We start from the raw sequence: 21852 nt of genomic DNA, 5'->3' as shown, positions 1-21852 counted from the left end.
CACGAAGCACAATTCTCCTGTGCCTTTTGCACTCATGCATCCCCATACCATTACAGAGCCACCCCCTTTTTGCACCTTGGGGACAAGACATGCTGGACTATATTTTTCATGGCTCTGCCGACGAACTCTTTGAGGACGGTTGGAGAAGAGTTGAAATGATGACTCATCGGAAAACATGACCGTCCCCCATTTCTCTACTGTCCAATTCAGCCTTTCTTTACACCATTGGTAACGTGCTCGACGATTTGCAACAGTCAGCAATGGTTTGGAAACCGCAACTGCTGATTTCATCCCCTGGCTTCGAAGTCGCCGCCCAACAGTGCATGTAGAGCAGCTGGCTCCGACTTCTTGTTGGATGTCTTTCAGAGAAGCAGAGCGCCTCTTTTTCGCAGCACGAAGAATTGCACGGTCAGTTTGGGGAGTGGTTGCACGGGGTCGACCACTACGAGGTTTATCCTCCACTGTTTTATTTGCATTGTAATTTGCAATTGTAGTTTGAACACAATGTCTACTCACCCCCAATTTTTTCGCAATTTGCTCTTGGCTCTTTTTGTCCTTATATAACGCCACTATTTGCAATTTAATTGCAACACTCACTGATGTTCTTCCCATTTCGTAAAGAGTAGTCTCGCAGTCCTCACACTTCAGTGGTTTACAACTTACTATTTCTAAAGCAGGTACCGCGGCAACTTCCGTCCCGTCCCAAAAGAAGAGGAGGTGGGGGTGAATGATGGAATTTTGTTCGACAGGCCACATTCTTTCACACTAACTATTATTTCTGCATTTCCAGATTCTTGCAACATGGGAAAGAGAAGAAAAAAGAACATAGTGGGCGAAAACTGTAAATAAAAACTTTTTTCCACCCTAAAAAAACATCATTTTCAATTGATGGCTTGCCCATTTTTGATCTAATAAAGTTTTGAATATTTTTTAATTAAAATGTGTTTATTGGTGCACCTTGAAACCAATAAACGAACATTAAGACACACATTTTAATCTCTTGAAAAATCGGAATCGCATTAAAAATGTATAAATGTAAAGAAACATAAAATTGTCATAACTCCTCAAGAAAAAAAGCTAACAAGTCCCAAGAACTCTTAAAATGCTTGTATGGCTATCCTCTACAACTACACAACCTCACAATTGCCTATAAAAAATTGTGTTGCAATAATGTTAAATAATACGTTTTTAAACAGGGGTGCTCTAAACTTTTGCCCGCTACTGTATAGTCAGTACATAATACTTCGTTAAATTTCATTAAATGAATACAAATCCTAATCTTACTTTTTTTTTTTCAGTTTCATCAAAATCTCTTGCACAGCTGTATTGTATTTTAAGTGAGCTAACAAACGTTATTATTTTTATTTTAGAAACTTCCCCTAAAATAGGGGTTGCCCTGAAGGACAAAGTATACCAAATATACAAGTATTAGTAAATACGTACAATTATATATGAAAATGTTTTCGTAAAAAATATTATTATTATTATTATTATTATTATTATTATTATTATTATTATTATTGTGTTATTAATTTACGTTGTATATGTGATTTCTCAGAACATAGATTGAATATTTTAGAGCTATCAAAGAAACAGTCTTGGCCAAAGAGGATTCAAGATTGAACTCTTTGCAGAAATTAATAATTTGTTTGTAATATGCCTCTAGCACCCACTAATAACCCAATAATTTCAATGGTTTGTAACTTATACATATGTAAATAATAAGGAAAAGTTGGACCATACATTTGATTCTTCTCATTGATGACATCTTCCGGTTGAGTTGTACTCAATTCGAAACGGATAGTGGGATCTATTATATAGCCTTTTGTGTTGTTAAATTTACTATTTAAGCTACTAAATTTATTAGAAACAATTATTATCACTCTAGTTCCCTGTCGGAAATCGAACCATGGTTCGCTGGATTTATAGTTAGAATAGCGATATATGGATGTGTTTTAAAATGTTTTTCTATGAAACCTCGTACAACTGAACATTACAACTGGTGCGAGAGTTTGGAATTATTTAAGTTTGAATGGCGAACTGTTAACTTTAACCAGGTTCCATTCCACAGGAACTGCAATGTGCAATCTCGTTTGGAGAGAGCTGGGCATTGGTGACTAATAGAATAGGTGATACGCATGACTGAGCACTCAACTGAGAACCACCTGCACACGGTTTGTGGCAGAACTAGAATCTGTACCTCGAGTATGGATTAGGAGGAATTCAGCTAAACTATCTACGATAAATGAGAAAATAAAGTTATATATATAGTCTGTTAATTCCGAAAGCATTTCATGCACAAGAATACTTTATCTTAAATACAGTATTTGCAGAAAACCGAGGCCATTGAAATTGTATGAATTTTACGTAACTGGAATTGTTATATTCAGTAATTATATCGACTTTGCAATAAGTGACAGAATTTTAACAAATGTGCAGTAGCATTTTAAGAACTTGAAAAAATAAGACGAAAGTATGTTCTTATTAGAGAAAGTATTATGTTGCTGCAATGTAAAATATCGTCAAGAAACATTTTAAAATATCCAGACTTCGCAATGTTGGCAACGTAGAAGTTTTGTGATGTGAATGATCTATTATACTATAATGTGTTGATTTGTTTACGATTTATGTTCGACTTAGCTTCATTCTAGAGGTTACTTATGAGAATAACATGGAAGTTTTTACAGAGATAAGAGAGGAAATAATATATGTTATACGTATTGAGACTTAGAAACTCTATGAATGTCTGCTATTGCATGGATCTGACACCCAGTATCCATCCAATGCTAAGCAATACAAAGTTGTTTTGAGGTTAGGCTTCATTTTTCCCTCTTGAATGTGAGATATGAAATCCTACATATGTATATCTTGTAGCAATGCTTCTATTACATCAGGAATCATTTCAAACCTTTCATTAAATTCATACAACGAAATGAATGGGCTATTGGTTCTTGGCCGGAAAATATTACGTCTTTGATTAGGCCTATTTTTAGTATCTTCGTCTGAGTCACAAGATTGCTAAATAACATTACAGTTTCTCTAGTTTAACTCGTAATGGTGTTGAGATACTCATAATAAATATGTATTTATTTCCTTTATGCATAATTTGTTGTATTTTTAAATTGCACTTTCAAACTTACATACCTAAGGAAAATTATAGAAAATTTGTTAGCTTTTGGAAGTAAAATTTACACATTTGTAAAATCACTCCTTCATTATAAAACACAATAATTATGAACTATGAAACATTTAATTTATAAAGATTTTACTTCTTTTGTAAAATTTAGCTTTACAAACTCAGATTGTGAAACAGAAGTTTACAGTTTACTAGAATTGTAAATATTTTGAAATAGCCACCAGGTGTTATATTTCCATTCGGTCCGTATTGTCATAATCTTAAAGGATTTCTTTCACTACTCATCCACTTTGCATGGTCCAACCAGCATATACTCAATATGAATGATGTCCGCTGGCATAGGTTGATACTCGTATTATATGTGTTTCCGGCCGGTGGTAATCGAAGGATGCCATGCTGCTCTAGTCGCTAGGATTCTAGGGATTATCTGTGACCCTGATGACTAGGAGCTTGTCCGAGTCATTTCTGTGTCTTCGGGAATGAAAAGTCATTCCGTCCATTTACCATTTTACCTCCTATCTTCTTGAGAGTTGTAAGCTTCAAGAACCTATTTAAATTGTAATGAATAGGACTATAGGGCATAGATCTATTTATCTTTTCTATCAAATAATTTATTGCTGATGAAGTGCCTATTACCATATTGGTAAAATGTGTTTTCAGTATGTTGAAAACCCCATTTTCAGAAATAACAGAGCACATCTATTCTCACTTTTTTTTTTCCTTTCTGTAGTTCGGAACAAAACGTAACATCCTTAGTTCCAGGAAATACTCGAGGCACTCACCCATTACCGCCTACTTTAAATATCAGTGAACAATATCCAATCCTTCTCTCACAACTACCAACTACTGTACATTATAGAAAAATCACTGTAAAATTTGAGCTGTCTTGAGACGGTGGAGTGAGAAGAGAACGCTATGATTTGTCTCGTAATATACGGAGGAGGAATCCGAAAGCTAACACCGCAGTGTCGAATAGACTTATTTTTCTTTACCACGTCTTTACTTAGAATTTATTGTTGAAGTACGAACTGCCGCTTTCTCTGCAAATGTAGGACTCAGCTAGTTCGTGTTATCTGTCGTTTTAGTTGTGTAAGCTTAAGGATCCGATGGAATCCCACCAACGTGCTCTTCCGCCTCTACCCGAAAGCGTACTAGATCTGGATAGTGACAGTGAAATGGAAGAAAACGGGAGAACTCCGAGCAAAACCAAAGGGAACCTTAGCTTTGTCCACCACAAATACGAATCCGCCGTCATCGGCATTCTAACCCGTACTGTAAGCCATTGTTCTGCCAACTGAGCTGCCAAGGCTGCCTTTTCTTACCTGTTTCATTTACTTATTATTGTGTCTATGTATATGCTTACGATAAACAACAGTGATATATTTTATAGTTTCATTATTCCTTGCTCATATAGGCCTACCAGTATGTACCGATGTACTAAACTGACACCTATTTTTGCTTGTGAAATTAACGCCAACACGTCTTATTCATGAAACTGTATATACCGTACAATGGAAATACTGCTGTAATAACATTAATGAAAATGTATATACCGTATAATGCAAGTACTGCTGTAATAACATTCATGAAAATGTATATATCGTATAATGCAAGTACTGCTGTATTAACATTCATGAAAATGTATATACCGTATAATGCAAGTACTGCTGTAATAACATTCATGAAAATGTATATACCGTATAATACAAGTACAGATGTAATAACATTCAAACTTAATTAATTATGCTGATCATTTCGTAACAGTGCTGTGCCACATTTGTTGAATGTTAAATTTACTTAATAGTACGCATGAATTGAAGCTTATAATAAATGTCATCAGTTCAATCACAATTCTCTGTTGGAGAAAGAACTCGCTGAAATACTATGTATGTAAATTCAAAGGAATAATAAACGTCTCAGTTACAAATCATTTTTGAAGTTGAATTCACTATAATAAGGTAAATGTGATTTCAAGATCAGTAAATGAAAGTACTGCGTGTAATGGGAACCGTAAGGTATGTCTATACAAAAATTCAAAATAAACGTCTGTAACTCAGTGTGTCTATATTACATGCATAATTTTATTTTTATACGGTGTAACCTCATTTTTTTTTAGTAATATGCTGTATACAGGAACTTTCATTTCGAGCACTGTTACTTGAAACTGTGAATATGTTACTATTCGTTTGTGGTGATTGAATAATTATCGTTAAATTTTACATCGTTCGATATGAACTGAGATACTTACCCAATCTCTGGTGTGCACATTCTAAAGTCGCTTTTATAGAGGGCAGTAGGAAGCTAGAAAGTCGTCTGTGAAATATATCTTTTTTGCATTTCTTGCATGGTGTGCACGTCTTCGCAAGTCGCCGCCAACTGAATGAAATATGTAGGGTAAAAGAAGGCACAAAAAAAAACTGGCGTGAATATAAAGAACGCTTCGCCACGTGTTAGTGTACTGCCTTTTTATTTAGGAGCTCTGGGACTATTAGAAGAGGCTAGCTGTTTTGGAGGAATTCATAGTTTACTCTCTCTTTTTCTCAGGAAGATGTCGAATTTTATACGTAATTCTAAATAGATGGTAATACTAATAATAATTCGAAGCTAGCTTGAAGTAGGTACAGAGAAGTTTGTCTTTTCTTTGAATGTCTGAGATGATGAACCGATTTATTTTATACGACCTAACGCCGAAGGAGACCACCTCGATGCCATCTGTTATAATCCCCTATCGTCGAGTATTCTACTTTGGCGGACATCCAAACTTACGAGGTGACTTGAAAGATTAGCATTATTCGATGTGGAGACCTGAAATGTCAGTTTTTTCCTTCTTGTTTAACGCACCGTTAACCGAATGGCTTTCCACACCGGAGATTTTGATTAAATACCGACAGTCCCAAGTGAAATTAACGGTAGGCGAAGATGGTGCTGGGGCAGATTTTCTCGGGACACACTATTTTTTCCTGATCGAGTTTTCCGGCGGTAGACCATTTACCGTCCTTGTTCCCCTGCTCGTGTATCCGATGAATGTTCAGCAAGATGACAAATGATAACGAGAAGTATGAGATTGCCAGTGACATCGAAAATATGAAGAAATTCGACCCTGACTTATGGAATTCAGACTATCTTGGTGAGAAGTCTTTAACTAACGCTTAAAATATTGTCTGAATTTATTTAAAACATAAAAGTATAAATTATTGCTGGTATTTAAAAAGTGTCTATCATGCAGAAATTATTTGTTGGTATTCTGAAAGCTTCCGGGTGGTGGCGGTATTTTCTCGTCTCCAAACTTCCAGAACGACCCCGTCCACTCAGCCTCCTATCAAATTGAGTACTGGGTTTTTCCCGGGGGTAAAAGGCGGTCGGAGTGTGGTGCCGACCACACCATCTTCTATTTCTGCGGTCAAGAAAGCATGGGGCTCTACCTCCATGCACCCCATGTGCCTTCATGGCATATGACGGGGCTACAAATAACAAATAAATTCTAAAAGCTGCGTAGCAAACAAATGTCTGCAACTGAACCGTCTCAGTCTATGTTAAAATTGTGATTGTTCCACAGTTTTACTTTGAATTTCACGTCAGGCAAACGCTGTCATGAGACAACATTCCTAATCGCAAGCACAGTAAGAATGTGATCTGCAGTAGATCTCATTTATGATTTCAGAATTTGACGATATTTGTGTTATGAAGAATTTCAATTTTTCAATTTAAAATACCGAAGAAAAATAATGCCAAGAAATGTAAGGAGTTCAGGACTATCAGCCTGATATTGCACTCGGCGAAGATTCTCCTTCGAATATTGAATCGATGTTTATATTCTAAGATGGAGTAACAGTTGAAAGGATAGCAATATGGCTTCAGGAAAGGAAACGGTACAAGGGATGCAATTGGACTACTACGAACAATCGGCGAAAGATATCTAGAGAAGAATAAAGAAGTGAAATATAATATTTGTGGACTTAGAAAAGACTTTTGACAGAGTGGATTGGAACAAAATGATGGACATCCTGAAGAAAATAGGTGTAGATTGGAAAGACAGGAGACTAATATTTGTGGACTTAGAAAAGACTTTTGACAGAGTGGATTGGAGCAAAATGATGGACATCCTGAAGAAAATAGATGTGGATTGGAAAGACAGGAGACTGTTCAGTAACCTTTATATGAAACGAGTCAAAGTCACGATATGAGAAGAAATGTCTGAAGGAAGTGAAATAGGGAAAGGAGTACGACAAGGATGCCCTTTATCATCTACCCTGTTCAACATCTACTTGGAGGATTTGATGAAGAACTGTTTTCAGAACATGGGAAGGGTGAAAGAAGGAGGAAGAAGAATAAAGTGCATAAGATTTGCTGGTGATATGGCGTTGTTAGCAGAAGAGTACACGGTACTAAGGGATATGCTATTGGAGCTAAATGACAGCTGTGAGCAGTATGCGATAAACTTGCGAATTCTAAATGAGGCAGATGAACAAGTTGACAGCTTCAAATACTTGGGGTGTGCTTGCTATAAGCAGTAACATGAGCTGCTGCCAGGAAGTTAAAAGGAGGATATTTCTAACATTGAGGAATAATAATATATATTCAAGAAAAGAACTTACCGCCAAAATTTTCGCTTTCCTCAAAAACGCAATGATGATAAACATTTTAACAGTTCAGTTTCTGACCTTAAACTAACATATTTCCGCGAAAGAGAGTATCAGTGCGTAGTAATTTGGAAGGCTAGAACACAATACGTCTCAGATCGTATATCACACCATTTCATATTTGTACCCTTATTTCATATTTGTAACTCTTCCTCTACAAATCACTATATTTCATATACACATCTTTATTGAGTGACTTATAGTTACTGAATATTAACGATCCATGAAATTGTATACAATAGCTGTATACAAAAAGACGGATACATATACAATGATATACCCAACCACGGTTTCAAAATACACGTAAAACGTGTATTTCCGCAAGAAAATATCGAAATCTCCATTTTACAACATCAGTAATTTTTATATACTTTGTAAAGTGACAAAAGAAAGGTGTAGAAAAAATACTGAATATTTTACTTTAAGAACGTGTGGCTCAAACTGTTGAAATGGCAGAGGTAATTTTGGTAAAATATTATACTTCGTATTTCTCGAAAAGACATTAAATTTGTCGTTCGCCAGACAAGGATGCAACTTCTCGTACCGCCTAGTATGACGTTTTCCATAAGTCTCAGGCGTCACGTAAGCCGATTCAAGGCTTTATACAGGATTGGACACGAATAACCGGTCCGCCTTATCTTTCTTGATCTGAAATTAAACTTTTTCTTAAATGAATTAATGTAAACTAATGAAAGTGAAAATGAAGCGGTGGAATGGCTGAGTGTAGGAGAAAGAAAGGTTTCAGATTAGGTGGTGAGTACGAAAGCCTAACAAGATGACTTGGGCCGGTTCTTCGTCCCCAATCCTATACTATTGTTGTTAAAATGAATTAATATGGACCTACTGTATATGGCGTGGAGTGTAGAGGGCTCGGAATTGTGTCAGTGCATTCTTAAAACAGGAGGAGATGAAATTAAAAATCAATTTTATATTAAAGTAATAGTTTTCAGTGTACATTATTAATACGTTATTAAAAAACCCATTGACATGATTGACCTCGAACCTACTTAATATCGTATAATACTGTTTACAAATAGAAGTTGACGCATTTTCTCATAAAACCGGCGCGTCCAATTAATACCTATTCGGAAGGCTTTGTGTTGGATATGTATTTTTTGTACACATTAATACTAATTGTAATGTCCAGCGGTGTTGTCACATTTTCGTTCCAAAAATAATTTCTGGTTGCAGTTATTTTTATACCGACATCGATACATTGATTTTTACCTCCACCATCCACAGTGAATACATTTTAAGTTATAAGATTCCTTTTAATTAAAACTGAAATTAAAATTACTAATATTTTTTGTCGCCATCAGTCAATTCTAGATACGGCAACATTGGTTTTTACTCCGAGCGGAGTAGATTATAAGAACGTCAATTACAATTGCTAACCCATCTTTGATAGACATGTGTTGCCGCTTCTTGTGATTGGAGCGGATTCTGAGAAGGCCTAATCAATAAATAAACTCTTATCTTATCTCTTCAAAAGAAAGCGCCCTCTTTTACACAGGCTGGGTATTAATTAAGCGCAGATACTATACATGGACGTACGAAATCTTTCTACTCGTAGTTCTTGTTGCATAGTTACTCGTATTTGAAACATTTGTAATCCAGTGATGTTTCTGTTATGCCTGTTGTTTCGATTTAAAACATTTCTATTTGTACGTGAGCCTATGAAATGCAGTATATCATTGTGTCTTAATTCAGGCTACTGTCAATGGTAAGTTATGCATCTAATTTGGATGTAATAATTTATTATATTACAGATGTCAATTTACGTCCCCGGAAGCGATGCAGTCGATCGATAGTACATTACTTGCTCAATGCTACATGTTGTGTTTATTTTACAGATATTCCCAGACGGAAATTGAAACCAAGGTAGCTGCGTACCGAAATATGCTGGTGGATAGTGATGGTAGTAAGCAGACCTCTTTACCACGAGACGAATTCGGACGAGTTTCGTAAGTAATTTAAATACCTATTTTTCTATTTTTAAAATCTTGAAACATTAATATTGTCAATTAACGGTGTTGCTATTTAAATCTTTTTGTTTTTACCCTTATCAGCATTTGACCTTTCATATTTTTCTAGCAATTTCGGACCTTAACACATATGATGGAGACATCGTAACGTTAAATTAGTATGATACTGATCATACATCTGAGATAGTACATGTTATCACAAATCACGGACAAATATTCTTGCTTTACAAAAAAAAAAGTTTATTTGGACTATTTCTTTTAGAGGAACCCTACTCATTGGGTTTAATTGTAAATGCACTAAAAATTGGATTCACTCATCTTCGAAACGTGTCTAACAGTACGGTAGTGAAAATTCTTTACACGATACTCCTTCCAAATTATGTCATGTTTTTGGAGTGATTCAAATCCACGATTACAGTTTGACTTGACTTGCAGCATATAAGAACGCATACCGTGACTTCTTTCAATGGTTTTATAATCATTTAATCATATAATTGAGTATGTGTATGTGTCGAAAGGAACATGACATCAATAATTAGCTAACTTACTAGTGCGATAACTGATTTAGAAAGATGAAAAGGGTTCCTTCGTGTATTATTCAAATTAATTTTTCTCTTTTTTTTTAGTATAATTTACAGTGTTAAATGATTCGGACACATTTGCATATTATTCTTGTTCTAAAGTTACGAGAGTAGTGTCTTCCAGTGGTAATATACGGTCGCCTTATACAGGGAGAAAAAAACTGATGAATATTCACTCCATCATGCAAGGAGAAAAGACAGTTTTATATTACGTTAATCCCTATTTTGCATAATTTTTCTCTGAAAGATGGATTAAAATTGAGACTAAATACTTCTACTAATGCTTCTTCAAGGACTGTAACACTCTAATGCAGCGGTCATCAGCATTACTGCACTCTCGGGCTAGCGTCTCTTACAGCACCAGCGTGCATCCGTGGCTGCTGGCGGGTATGCTATCTCCCTATCCCTTCTGCACGACGGAGCATATTTTGTTGCTCTCTTTGCACTCTACTCATTTCAGCGAGTGCTGACGACCACTGCTCTAGTGGGTGAATGGTTAGAGTTCTGGGTAACAAAAGCAGGTTCTTGACTTCTGTTCCCCTATTTTTTTTAATTCAAATTGCAAGGCATTTTCATCTTCTCAATTTTTCAGTTAATGAATAAAATAAGGGAATGAAAGAACATTCTCAACTAAAGTAAAATTGGTTACACCTCTCTTGGTTTAAGAATGAAAACATGCAATATTACAATTTGCTTGCTACTTTGTATACTAAAAATGTAAGAGGAAGCAAACATTGACGGCTTTAGTCGGCCTCGGTAGCGTACTTGGTATAGTACTGGCCTTCTATGCTCGAGGTTGCGGGTTCGATCCCGGCCCAGGTCGATGGCATTTAAGTGTGTTTAAATGCGATAGGCTCATGTCAGTAGATTTACTGGCATGTAAAAGAACTCCTGCGGGACAAAATTCCGGCACACCGTTGACGTTGATGTAACCTCTGCAGTTGCGAGCGTCGTTAAATAAACCATAATTTTTTGACGGCTTTATAGGGTAGCAGAAGGAAAACAAACAAACACAGAGAAACTGACTAAAAATACATTAGGCCTATGGTAATATGAAAAAGGACCATAACGTAATGCAGTCAGGGAATGGAATGAATTGAACAGAATCCATTCACATCTCAGTTCTGAAGAAGAAGAAAAAGGAAGAAGAAGACATATTAGATTGAATTCGCGTTCACTGTTGCATGAGCCAAAACTGTAGCAACTCACTTAGCTCAACTGGGATCTCCTTGTTATTGAACAGATATCATACGGATATACCTTATTTATTGTACTGCATTATGTTCCTACATTTTCAATCCTTTATTTTGCGAAAAATACGCAATAGTGGATATTTATGTAAATGAAAATTGTCTTGATTTTCGCCAAAGAATAACATGGAGTGCTTGTCTGCCAATTTTTCTTTTCTCTACGTAAAGTTCCATCGGTCTAGCTATTTATATTTTTTTTTTTCCAGATAAGTTGCTTGAAATGTTTATGGGTTACAAAGTATACAAATTTCTATTCTAGACTTATTATTTACTGTTGTTTCTTTCTTAGTTTTAAGTTACACGCTATGGGCTGAACAAGCGAATTACAATCGTCATTTAGTGTACACATTATACTTTAATAATTAAGAGAAGTTTTTTTGGGAAGTATATTCGAGTTATTCGACCTTCATAATATCATACGTGCTTCCTATCAAATGGATGTAGCAGTTTGCTTTACATTTGTTGTAGGAATGCTAACGTAGCATCAGCTCTGTTCTGCGGATGTGCTGTAGGGTCTCCATCGATTTTTCTACATCGGCATTGCAAAAGTAATGATGTCAGCTGTCAAGCAGGAGACTAAAATTGATAGTCATCATTCGTTTTGAGAACAACTCCTGATAATGAGCTTTTTCCTTTGTCTCTTCAGCAATTCTGTTGCATTAGAATTTAGGTGAATTCTGAAAGAAGAAAATAGAATCAGACTACGTGTGTCAGTTTATGTAGACCTCTAAGATGTAATTGGTTATACAAAGCTATTAACATCAACCTAATTGCGCAACTTCTACAAGGCTTCAGTGTTAATTGAAGACCTCAGAATAAGTGTGTAACCAACAAACATGTTTCAGGAGGAAGCAAAATAATTTCAGGAGCATATTTCGTTAGGTCTACATTTACTAGCAGAACCATTTGACTAATCTAGGATACAAGTTTATTCAATTATGGGGTGCAATAATTTATTGTTATAAATGAATGCTTCAAATTTTATTTTTCCACCTATGTCACATATTTAATTTATTTGACGTTACATCCTTTTTCCCGGGAGGTCTTCAATTATGTAATGGAACTTGTCACATTTGTCGCCTGTCAGAAGTTACATTAGTCATACTGTATATATAGTGATGTAGTTTCCATGAGACATACACTTTGACTCTTACAACACTGAGAGTAACCATTATTCATGAAATAGATTTCTCTTATTCCATCTTTCTATCGAAAGTCGATACATGGAATAATTCTTGTATTCAAAGTAGATAGATTAAAATATAATTTATCTTAAAATTCTTTCCTAATACAAAGTTTAAAAAACACAATGTAAGTCACTTTAAAATTTCTTAAAGTACGGTAGGCTACATTAAAATTGAATAGTTTAAACATTTTTCGAGGCCTTTCCGCGCCATTTTATTGTAGTGTTTTTAAACTGTTGTATTAAATTATAAAGAGGATCTCAGTTTTAAAGTGTATTAAGAAGTTTTATCGTAACTTATATTGCAGTTTATTTAAACTGTTGTACATTTAAAATAAATTAAGATAAATTATTTTGTAAATGTTTTAAAACGCTGTAAGAATCACATTGACCGTTGACAAATAGTAAAATTAAGGTTTGTGATACTAAAAATAAATTATCTAATTTATACGAATATGGATTTAGTACGTATTTTGTTAAATAACATACAGTAGAAATTGGTTAATTCGATGATTGTTTCCATTAAAATTATTATTTTAATTAATGTTAAAAATTCACATTTTATTACAATTTTCTAAGCGTACATTTGAATAATTCGAAGACAGACCTTAATTTATTTCAACGAAATATGCTAGAATGTGCGTTTTTATATTGTATAAAATATAAGAAAAGGCTAAAAGCACAAAATAAAAAAAATTATCATCGCGGAAGATTGTTTCGAATTTCTATAACAGTCAACGTGACATATCACTTCCAGGTGTTATTTTGTAACACGAACGATTTGTGGCAACGAAAGTAATTCAAATGTCAAACTCTCGTTGTACAGTAAAGTCGATACAATTTATGGCAAAATATTTTTGGCGGCATGTTGCCATCATATGTCACTAGTACTATAAATAACTTTTTTATTTTATTGCTATTATTTTAATCCTTGTTGACCTCGCATGAAAAAAAAATATACAATACTTTTAATTCTCCCTCCCCCCCCCCTCAATTCTGTCTTGCTTCTGTTTGGATCTTCCCCTGAACTCCGGCGGCACATCTGTGGACTTCTGCAGCGCATCAGTTGAAAATCGATGTACTGAGGTCTGGAAATTCACTGTCGAGACCACGCTGTCATATTTTAAACTACTTGTTTAAGTTATAGTTTCACAGAGTGTGATTTGCTAATGATGATTATGATGATCAAACAGCAGATTTTCGGTCCCGATACTGAACGTTAGCTGTACATGTCATTGAACTCATTGCTACTCAACCTCCATAAGCCGAGAGGCGTGGCGTCTTGTGGCAGTTCTGTGGAACCCCAAATCATTACAAAAATGAGAAAGAAGCAGTTGTAATTGGCACATTCTCTGAAATTTGTTATTGTAATGTGTATTCTAATACTTCTTATAACTGAGAAAATTACATGATTAGGAGACGAAAAGAAAAGATTACTAGTAGAATAAACATAGTTCTTAGCTCGATTTGAAGCTATCTTAATAAAGTAAACTGGAACATATCTAGCACAATTGAAGGGAATGTAGTGTAAAGAGAAAAAGTTTTCTGTCATTAGTTTAGCATTTCGATTACTGAGAAGCATCCGTAGGCTACTTAATTTTATAGAATTATAGACTAGAAGGATGTAATAAAGGATGGGTGGAGCAGAGAAAAATTCTCTCCGGCACCGGGATCGAACCCGGGTTTTCAGCTGTACTTGCGGACGCTTTATCCACTAAGCCATAGTTCCAGTTCCGATGCTGGATTGAATTATATCAGTTTAAACACTCATAATGAGTGCACATCTGCATACAGTATGTTGGTCATTGTGCCACTGTCACACATCTGTGACATAGTGCATGAGGATTGGTCACTAAAGGGAAACTAAGAGGTGGAACTTAAACTGAGAGGATTCAATCTGGCATCGGAACTGGAATCCGGTATGGTTTAGTGGATAAAGCGTCAGCACGTAGAGCTGAAAACCCGGGTTCGAGTCCCGGTACCAGAGAGAATTTTTCTCTGCTCCACCCATCCTCCATCATATGGTAATGCAGAATTCCTGCAAGGAAATATCATATGTACTTTGGTATATCACAGTAATAGAAGGATGTAAGTCTAGTTAGAAGTTCCAGCCAGGGAAGAAACCTTGTCTCATACTGGGATCGAACTCACATACTTTCAGTGTGGTAACAAGTCAATCTAACAACTAGACGAACCGGCCTTCATTGTAATTGAAGGTTGGAATAAAATCTAGAAGACTACTTTTCAGCGGTACAATATTTTACGTTTAAAAGTTAAAACAGAATTGCTAGCCAGTTTATATATCTGTGTGTGTGTGCGTGCGTGCTAGAAAGAGTGGGTGAAGGAAGAATAATACTGAAACTGGTCAGAAAGAGAAACAGAAATTGACTGGGTCACTGGCTAAGAAGAAACTTTCTCCTGAAAGATGCACTGGAAGGAATGGTGAACGGGAAAAAATTTCGGACAGATGGATCGTATGCAGAGATGAAGAAGAAGGCGGAAAAGAGGGAAGATTGGAGAATACTAGGACTTGCTCTTGGGTAAGAAAACTATAAAGAAATGTAACGAACAAACACATAATTGATATAATAATTATCGTGTAATCATAATTTAACTTTTTTTTTTAAATTTGGAAAATATTTCTGTGGTGGAGGATATGTATAACTGACATTAGGAGCATATTAGCTTTTTTTGGTCGCCTGTTCACCGTGCACCGTGCAGAAGTGTTTCAACATTAACAAAGAATGTGATGCAAACAAAAATAAATATTAGTTGAGCTTTATAGCCGTGAAGATGAATGAAAATCGACATAAAATTAATAAAAATCTCCATAAAATGGATTTTTTTAAATAATTTATTAATCGATCAGCGCATTTAGCGCTATACAGATCATTTGTAAATAAAATATAAATACAATACATGACACTGAATTGAGGGCAGCCTAGAATAAAATGGATTTAAATTATTATATAGTGCATACGTTTTATCTTTCTACACACTCGGAAAGGAGAGTGGAAGCGGCAGTGCGCAGCGCATCTGTCCACATGCGAGCGTGGAAAGATATCATGTTTGCACTGTAAAATACGTTAGCAAAGGAGTTGCACGATACAATCGCTGTTAAGATGTTGCGCTACAAGCCGGGAGGTTGCGAGTTAGATTCTTATGGAGTCATGGATTTTTCCCTTTGATCTAATCATTCCACAGCAATATGATCCTTGTATTCACTCATTCTCTTGCACAAATGAGTACAGAGTGTATCTCTTTGGAGTAAAGGCTGCCAGCACGTAGGTCTGACATCCCTACTGCTACTCAGTATTGATTTTCTCTTGAAGTGGCCTGTAACAAAATTGTTTTTCAGGTAAGAGTATGCACGTGAAGTTTTCTGCAATTCCAAATTAATGCATGAGATACAGGATTAGAATGAAAATAGAAAAGAAAAATACTCTTCTTCTTTTCAGTCTTTGAGACTGCTAAACTTTCAAGCATCGTGTTGTCGCGACTGATGTCTCGTAGTTGATCAAGATTTAGTTGTTTGTTGAGCCCCTTAAAGTTGCCAGTGGCAATAGTGCATTTAAAGACAAGGATTACGGAAATGTTGGGTATAAATGAACAGTAATGGCGTAAAAATTAAGAACACACGAACAGATTAGTGGCCTGCAAAGCAGCATTAAAGTTGCATGGTCTGCTACAATACTGTCTTTGAAAATATGTTGCCAGTTTATCTGTAGCCAACTCATTTTGGGCGACCATCAGCTCGGATGGTAGTACAAATGATTACGGACTGGGAGGTCCCCGGTTCAGTTCTGAGTAGTGGTAGAATTTTTCTCGTTGCCACACACTAGGAAAATCCTGGAATTCACTCAGCCTCATACCAGCTACTGCCTATTATTGTGATTCTTACTCTCCTCTTGCCTATAGAACTACTTCCTGTTTCATCTTTTTATAAAACTGAAAACTACTATCGTATTAGAGAAAGAAGTATCTTTGTCCACTCCAGTGTTTTTGGTGGAAAGTGTCAAAATGTCAGCTGCTGCGTCTGGATCAGAACGACCTTGACGTACGGTAATCATTTTCTGATAGTCAACTGTAACATTTCATTGTACTGGTCTCTAAACTTCACGAGAGCTTGGTTTGAAATTAAGCTTTGAAAAAAAAAAAACTAAAAAGTCCGATATGATTGTTCTATCCTTAATATATTTTACGACCAATTATATTATACTTCTCTCCCGTTTCCATACAAGGCCATTAGGAAATATAGTTAACTGCATATGATAACTAGGTTAGAAAAATATTCTTATCAAAGAATGTATACTCTGTTCAATATGAGAAATGGTGCAGAAGGGATCGATTTTTAAAATAACATCGTGGTCATTCCACCGTCACTCACATTACAATGTAACAACTCTCACCACACATTCTTAATTATACAGTTCCTGATTTTAATATTATATTTTCATTTGATAAAGTATTTCATTACCCAGTAGAAAGGGTGAAAATAGGTGTACAGTAACTTGAGAAATCATAAAAAAAAATGTTACATGTACTTTCACTCATATTACATGACAAGGACGTGCATACGTATGAATACACAATAATGGCAAACGTGCTGTTCTAAAAATTGAAAAGATATGTTTTTTTTCTATTGGACATCACAATATAATAGTGACAACTGAGTGGGAATAAAATTCCTGTAGAATATGTTTAAATTATAAAAAAATCTTCTGTATTTGTGTCACATTATAGTTCTCTGTTACTCACATTACTTGGTCAGAATTATGTAATAGAAAAATTATTTTTAAGTACAATTTATGCTAAGAAGACATTGAAATATATCATTAACACATTATAAAATGAAGCGCAAAGGAAAAATCATACGATTTGTAGTATTTAAAAAAATATATGATGTCTGTCTTAGTATAAAGTTACCAGTTATATTGTAGGCATATTACGGTATCTGAAGTTCAACATCCACTTCCTTAAGGAGATTTAATTTTCTTCACAAGTGCCTAATCATATCGGGATGTGCACGTTTTTCACAATATGTCAAAGAACATTTATGTAATTTTCTAAGTTGTTTATGCCCCACGAACACCACTTACAATGCTTTTCGGTTTAGTTTTGCAATACCCTGTATATAATATACTTTACATCTAACTTTGCCAGAAAGCCACCGGCGTAGCTCAGTCGGTTGAGGCGCTTGCCTGCCGATCCGAAGTTGCGCTCAGACGTGGGTTCGGTTCCCGCTTGATCCGATTATCTGGATGGGTTTTTTCCGAGGTGTTCCCCAACTGTAAGGCGAATGTCAGTTAATCTATAGTGAATCCTCGGCCTAATCTCACCAACTCGATATCATCAATTTCATCGACACTAAATAATCGAGTAGTTGGTACATCGTCGTTAAATAACCAATTAAAGTAAGTAGGATAGACCAGGGTAATTGTAAACAAATGATGTGAGAAATACAAAACTGTCAATATAAAAATTTTAATTCGGGGAATATTTAAATTAACATGTTGGCTTACCTACAAAGCAGTTTGGCGCCAAATAGCAGTAACTGCTTACTTGTGAACGAATGTTTTGTAAGAGTCTACAGGAAAAGTTGAAAAAGAATTTTGCTTCACCTTCATTTTTGGCATTGTAAGTAAACGTACAGTGCTATATTTTAAGAATATGTTGTTTTTATGAGTAATGTATAGTAGTTAACATTTATTACAATTGTTTTGGGATCTCCCATAACATTAATTCATTAAATTATGACGTGTTTACATTTGCCCCATAGTTTTAATTGCTTGGGGGTAATTGTAAACATGTTTTACTATGGTTACATTTCGTACTTACTTACTTACTTACTGGCTTTTAAGGAACTCGGAGGTTCATTGCCGCCCTCACATAAGCCCGCCATTGGTCCCTATCCTGAGCAAGATTAATCCAGTCTCTATCATCATATCCCACCTCCCTCAAATCCATTTTAATATTATCTTCCCATCTACGTCTCGGCCTCCCCAAAAGTCTTTTTCCCTCCGGCCTCCCAACTAACAATATGACAGTTGGTTGCATTTCGTACTTTTCAGTAATCAAAATGCCAAGAAATCATATTAGAAAGAGACCCCCACCCAACTACATTGTAGAGGATTTAGAGAGGGTTGTCACATATGTGAAAAATAGTAACTAAAGCTATCGTGAAGCTCAGGAGAGGTACTGAGTTCCTATATCGGTCATATATCATAGGTTAAAGGGACGAAATGTACCAGTGACCAAAATTGGAAGTGGAAGGAGCCTACAGCTCTTTCTTCTGAAACAGAACAAAAATGTTCAGTGTGATAGCCCGTGCGAAAATTGGTGTTTACAATTACCCCCCTCTCAAAGGGGTAAATGTAAACTTGCAATTAAAAGATGAAAAAAGTAAACCTTATTTTAAATCCACTTTCAGGGAAAAGAAAGATCTAAAAATAACACAATGTTTCTTTGTCATGCTTATCGTTGTGTAATGTTGAAATATATTTGAAATCAATTAAAAGTGTTTACAATTACCCTGGTCTACCCTAAGTAACACGTTCGGTGATTGGATAAAACTATTTTCAATGAAAAAGGGAACTGAGATATGCGAATAGAACTGTATATGTTCAACATATTTTATTTTAAATGGATAATTATATAGGTACATAAAAAGACTGGTATACACTTTTTAAAAACACCTACCTAAATTTTAAACCCAGACTACAAACTGTGAAATACATCCAAATTTATCAACTGGAGTGTTGATGTAATAACATTGTTCTATTATAATTTGGATTATTATGTTCATGATTATTAATATTGTAATATTGATGTAGCAACTCTAACATGTCTATGGCTGAATAGAGTTACTGTATATTTGGAGATTAAATAATAATAACAATAATAATAATAATAATAATAATAATAATAATAATAATAATAATAAACTCAGAAGACATTGAGATTCCGGAAGTCCTCTCGCCAGAAGGAAAGATAATGTCTCTTTGAAATTTGATATAGGGCAACAGACCTAAATCGACGAAGTGGATGAGTGGTGGTAGTGGAGGTGGTGGAGATAGTGATAATTGAAACGAATCGAAGTGCACAGTTAACGATTTACTGCACTGTCTGCATACGGTTGCGATATTACCGTAGTTTGCTACAGATTTGTCTGTATTTGTATACGTACTCTCAAAGTTTACGTCATCCAACAGACATTCTCTCCCTATATTTTAGTATATTTTCTTCTTCGAACAGTAATACTCAGTTTAGCAAATAGTGTGACTTTTAACTTCAGTTGTCACAAAACCAAAATGGAGCAAGGAGCTAGTATTAAACCCTGCTTAAGTATGTAAAAGTGAATTAGAAACGGTGATAATTGATGCAACAATTCATAAAAACAAATGTATTATAGGCTATCCGTGTACAAATTTTCCTCTCGTATTCTCGTTTCAAGGGACACAAGATGTGGAAGATAATTCAAAACTAGGGTGTCCAATTTTAGTCCGAAACAGTGAGTGAGTGAGTGAGGTTGGAAAATGATTTCGGTATGGATAGGAAAAATGCTCGCAACATTTGATTCCAATATTTAGATAAAAGGAAGTTCTGCGAATAATTTGTTTCTCGCAGTTTTATCCTCTTCAGTCCTGTTGTAGCGTATACTATACATAATTTTCTTTTAATTTTTTTTAAATATCTTGGATACTTTTGAATTTTTGAATAATTAAATTTGATAGAAATGAAGAGTATCACTTTTGCAACATTTATATACCAGATTTATATATTAGAATTTAAAATTTTGGGGCAGCAAGAGTCAAAATTGCCCCAAAATTGATTTTCTGTGAAGACTTGATCTGGGATTTTTGGAACCCCAGAATGATTGTGACCTTTTTTTTTTCAATTTAAAAAAAATATAGATTCGGGACTGAAGAGGATAAATGATATCAACTACATGGCTGTTGAGTACGCTAAAGACTTAAATTAATTGAAAGTGCTAAAAAAAATACAGCTTTGGAATTAATCGTGACAGGCCATGAAACATGATGCTAATCAGTTCGACTCTGGAAGGAGGCGCTTCATTACATTTGTTCCATCGAAGACGCCGTAACGAGCTGTCTGAGAGATGTTCCAGATCAGTTGATGGTGCCACCTGTATCTCTGATACAGGAATGCATTTCAAATAAAGTAAATTCATTTTGAGCATGATTTCCTTTGTTCCTCTGAAATGAATTCAGTCTCATTATTTATTCATCGCTATATGCAACATTGTTACTCTTCGCTCAGTCTTCGAGTAATGCTGGATTCTGTATATTATTCTATCATCTATTTTTTAATGACAGTAGTGCAGTAAGTTGTTAAATCAATTTACGATTGTCATTAATGCGCGTCTTAAACCGTAATAAGGAAATAAAATTGAATCCAGAGTTATGATGCTGCTATTCATTAAAGTTACTTCTTGTTTTTTTATTGTTATTTTAACACTGCCTTCCTTGAATAAATGATAAAGTTTCATTTATAGCTTCTTATTAAATATAATTCAGAGTATTAAGGACCATATTGCTTATTATTTTTTATTAAGTGTGAGGGAGTATGCAGGCTCTCGTAAAAAAGACGTTGAGCAGAATAAATGTAGCGTACTGCAGAAGCAATGCGTAGCTTCTGCTATCATTACAAAATTGGTAATGTGCAAGTTATATATTCATTGCCTTAATGTAGTCTCTGTAGTATTATTTAAATAGTAAGTTACGATAATGAAATCATAAAGAAATAATCCTATTGTTTCTGAAATACTTCCTTTTTTCAGGTATCCTAAATGCTTTGCGTTTTCACAGTACCTTTATAAAAAAATATTGTGACGCTGAAAAATATCTATACGAGATTTTAACGAAATGCACGTTTTCAACATCCCTTATACGGGAAAGCTCGTTTTCGGTATGCCGTTTGTCCGTCCGTCTACATCGATTGCTTCTGAAAAATTGCACGGGTTTTGTTGATACTCACTTATCACATACCTACTGTAGAGTGTATTCACGAATATTCAACCGGGAATCATATAAAGTTATAAATTATGTAATAGTGTT

The 21852-nt window shown here is 35.1% G+C and overlaps 1 protein-coding gene across 1 annotated transcript in view; it reads left to right on the top strand.

Annotated features, from left to right (window-relative positions):
* Positions 1-21852, top strand: part of LOC138692749 (serine/arginine repetitive matrix protein 2-like) — a 138760-nt gene that overhangs the window by 39059 nt on the left and 77849 nt on the right. Inside the window, exon 3 of the mRNA XM_069815942.1 lies at positions 9630-9740. Coding sequence (XP_069672043.1) covers positions 9630-9740 — 111 coding nt within the window. The remainder of the gene's footprint in view (positions 1-9629; positions 9741-21852) is intronic.

Source organism: Periplaneta americana, chromosome 17 (genome assembly GCF_040183065.1).
Source record: "Periplaneta americana isolate PAMFEO1 chromosome 17, P.americana_PAMFEO1_priV1, whole genome shotgun sequence".
NCBI classification, from domain to species: Eukaryota; Metazoa; Arthropoda; class Insecta; order Blattodea; family Blattidae; genus Periplaneta; species Periplaneta americana.
The sequence above is the reverse complement of the archived record's forward strand: the minus strand, read 5'-3'. Positions and strand labels throughout refer to the sequence as shown.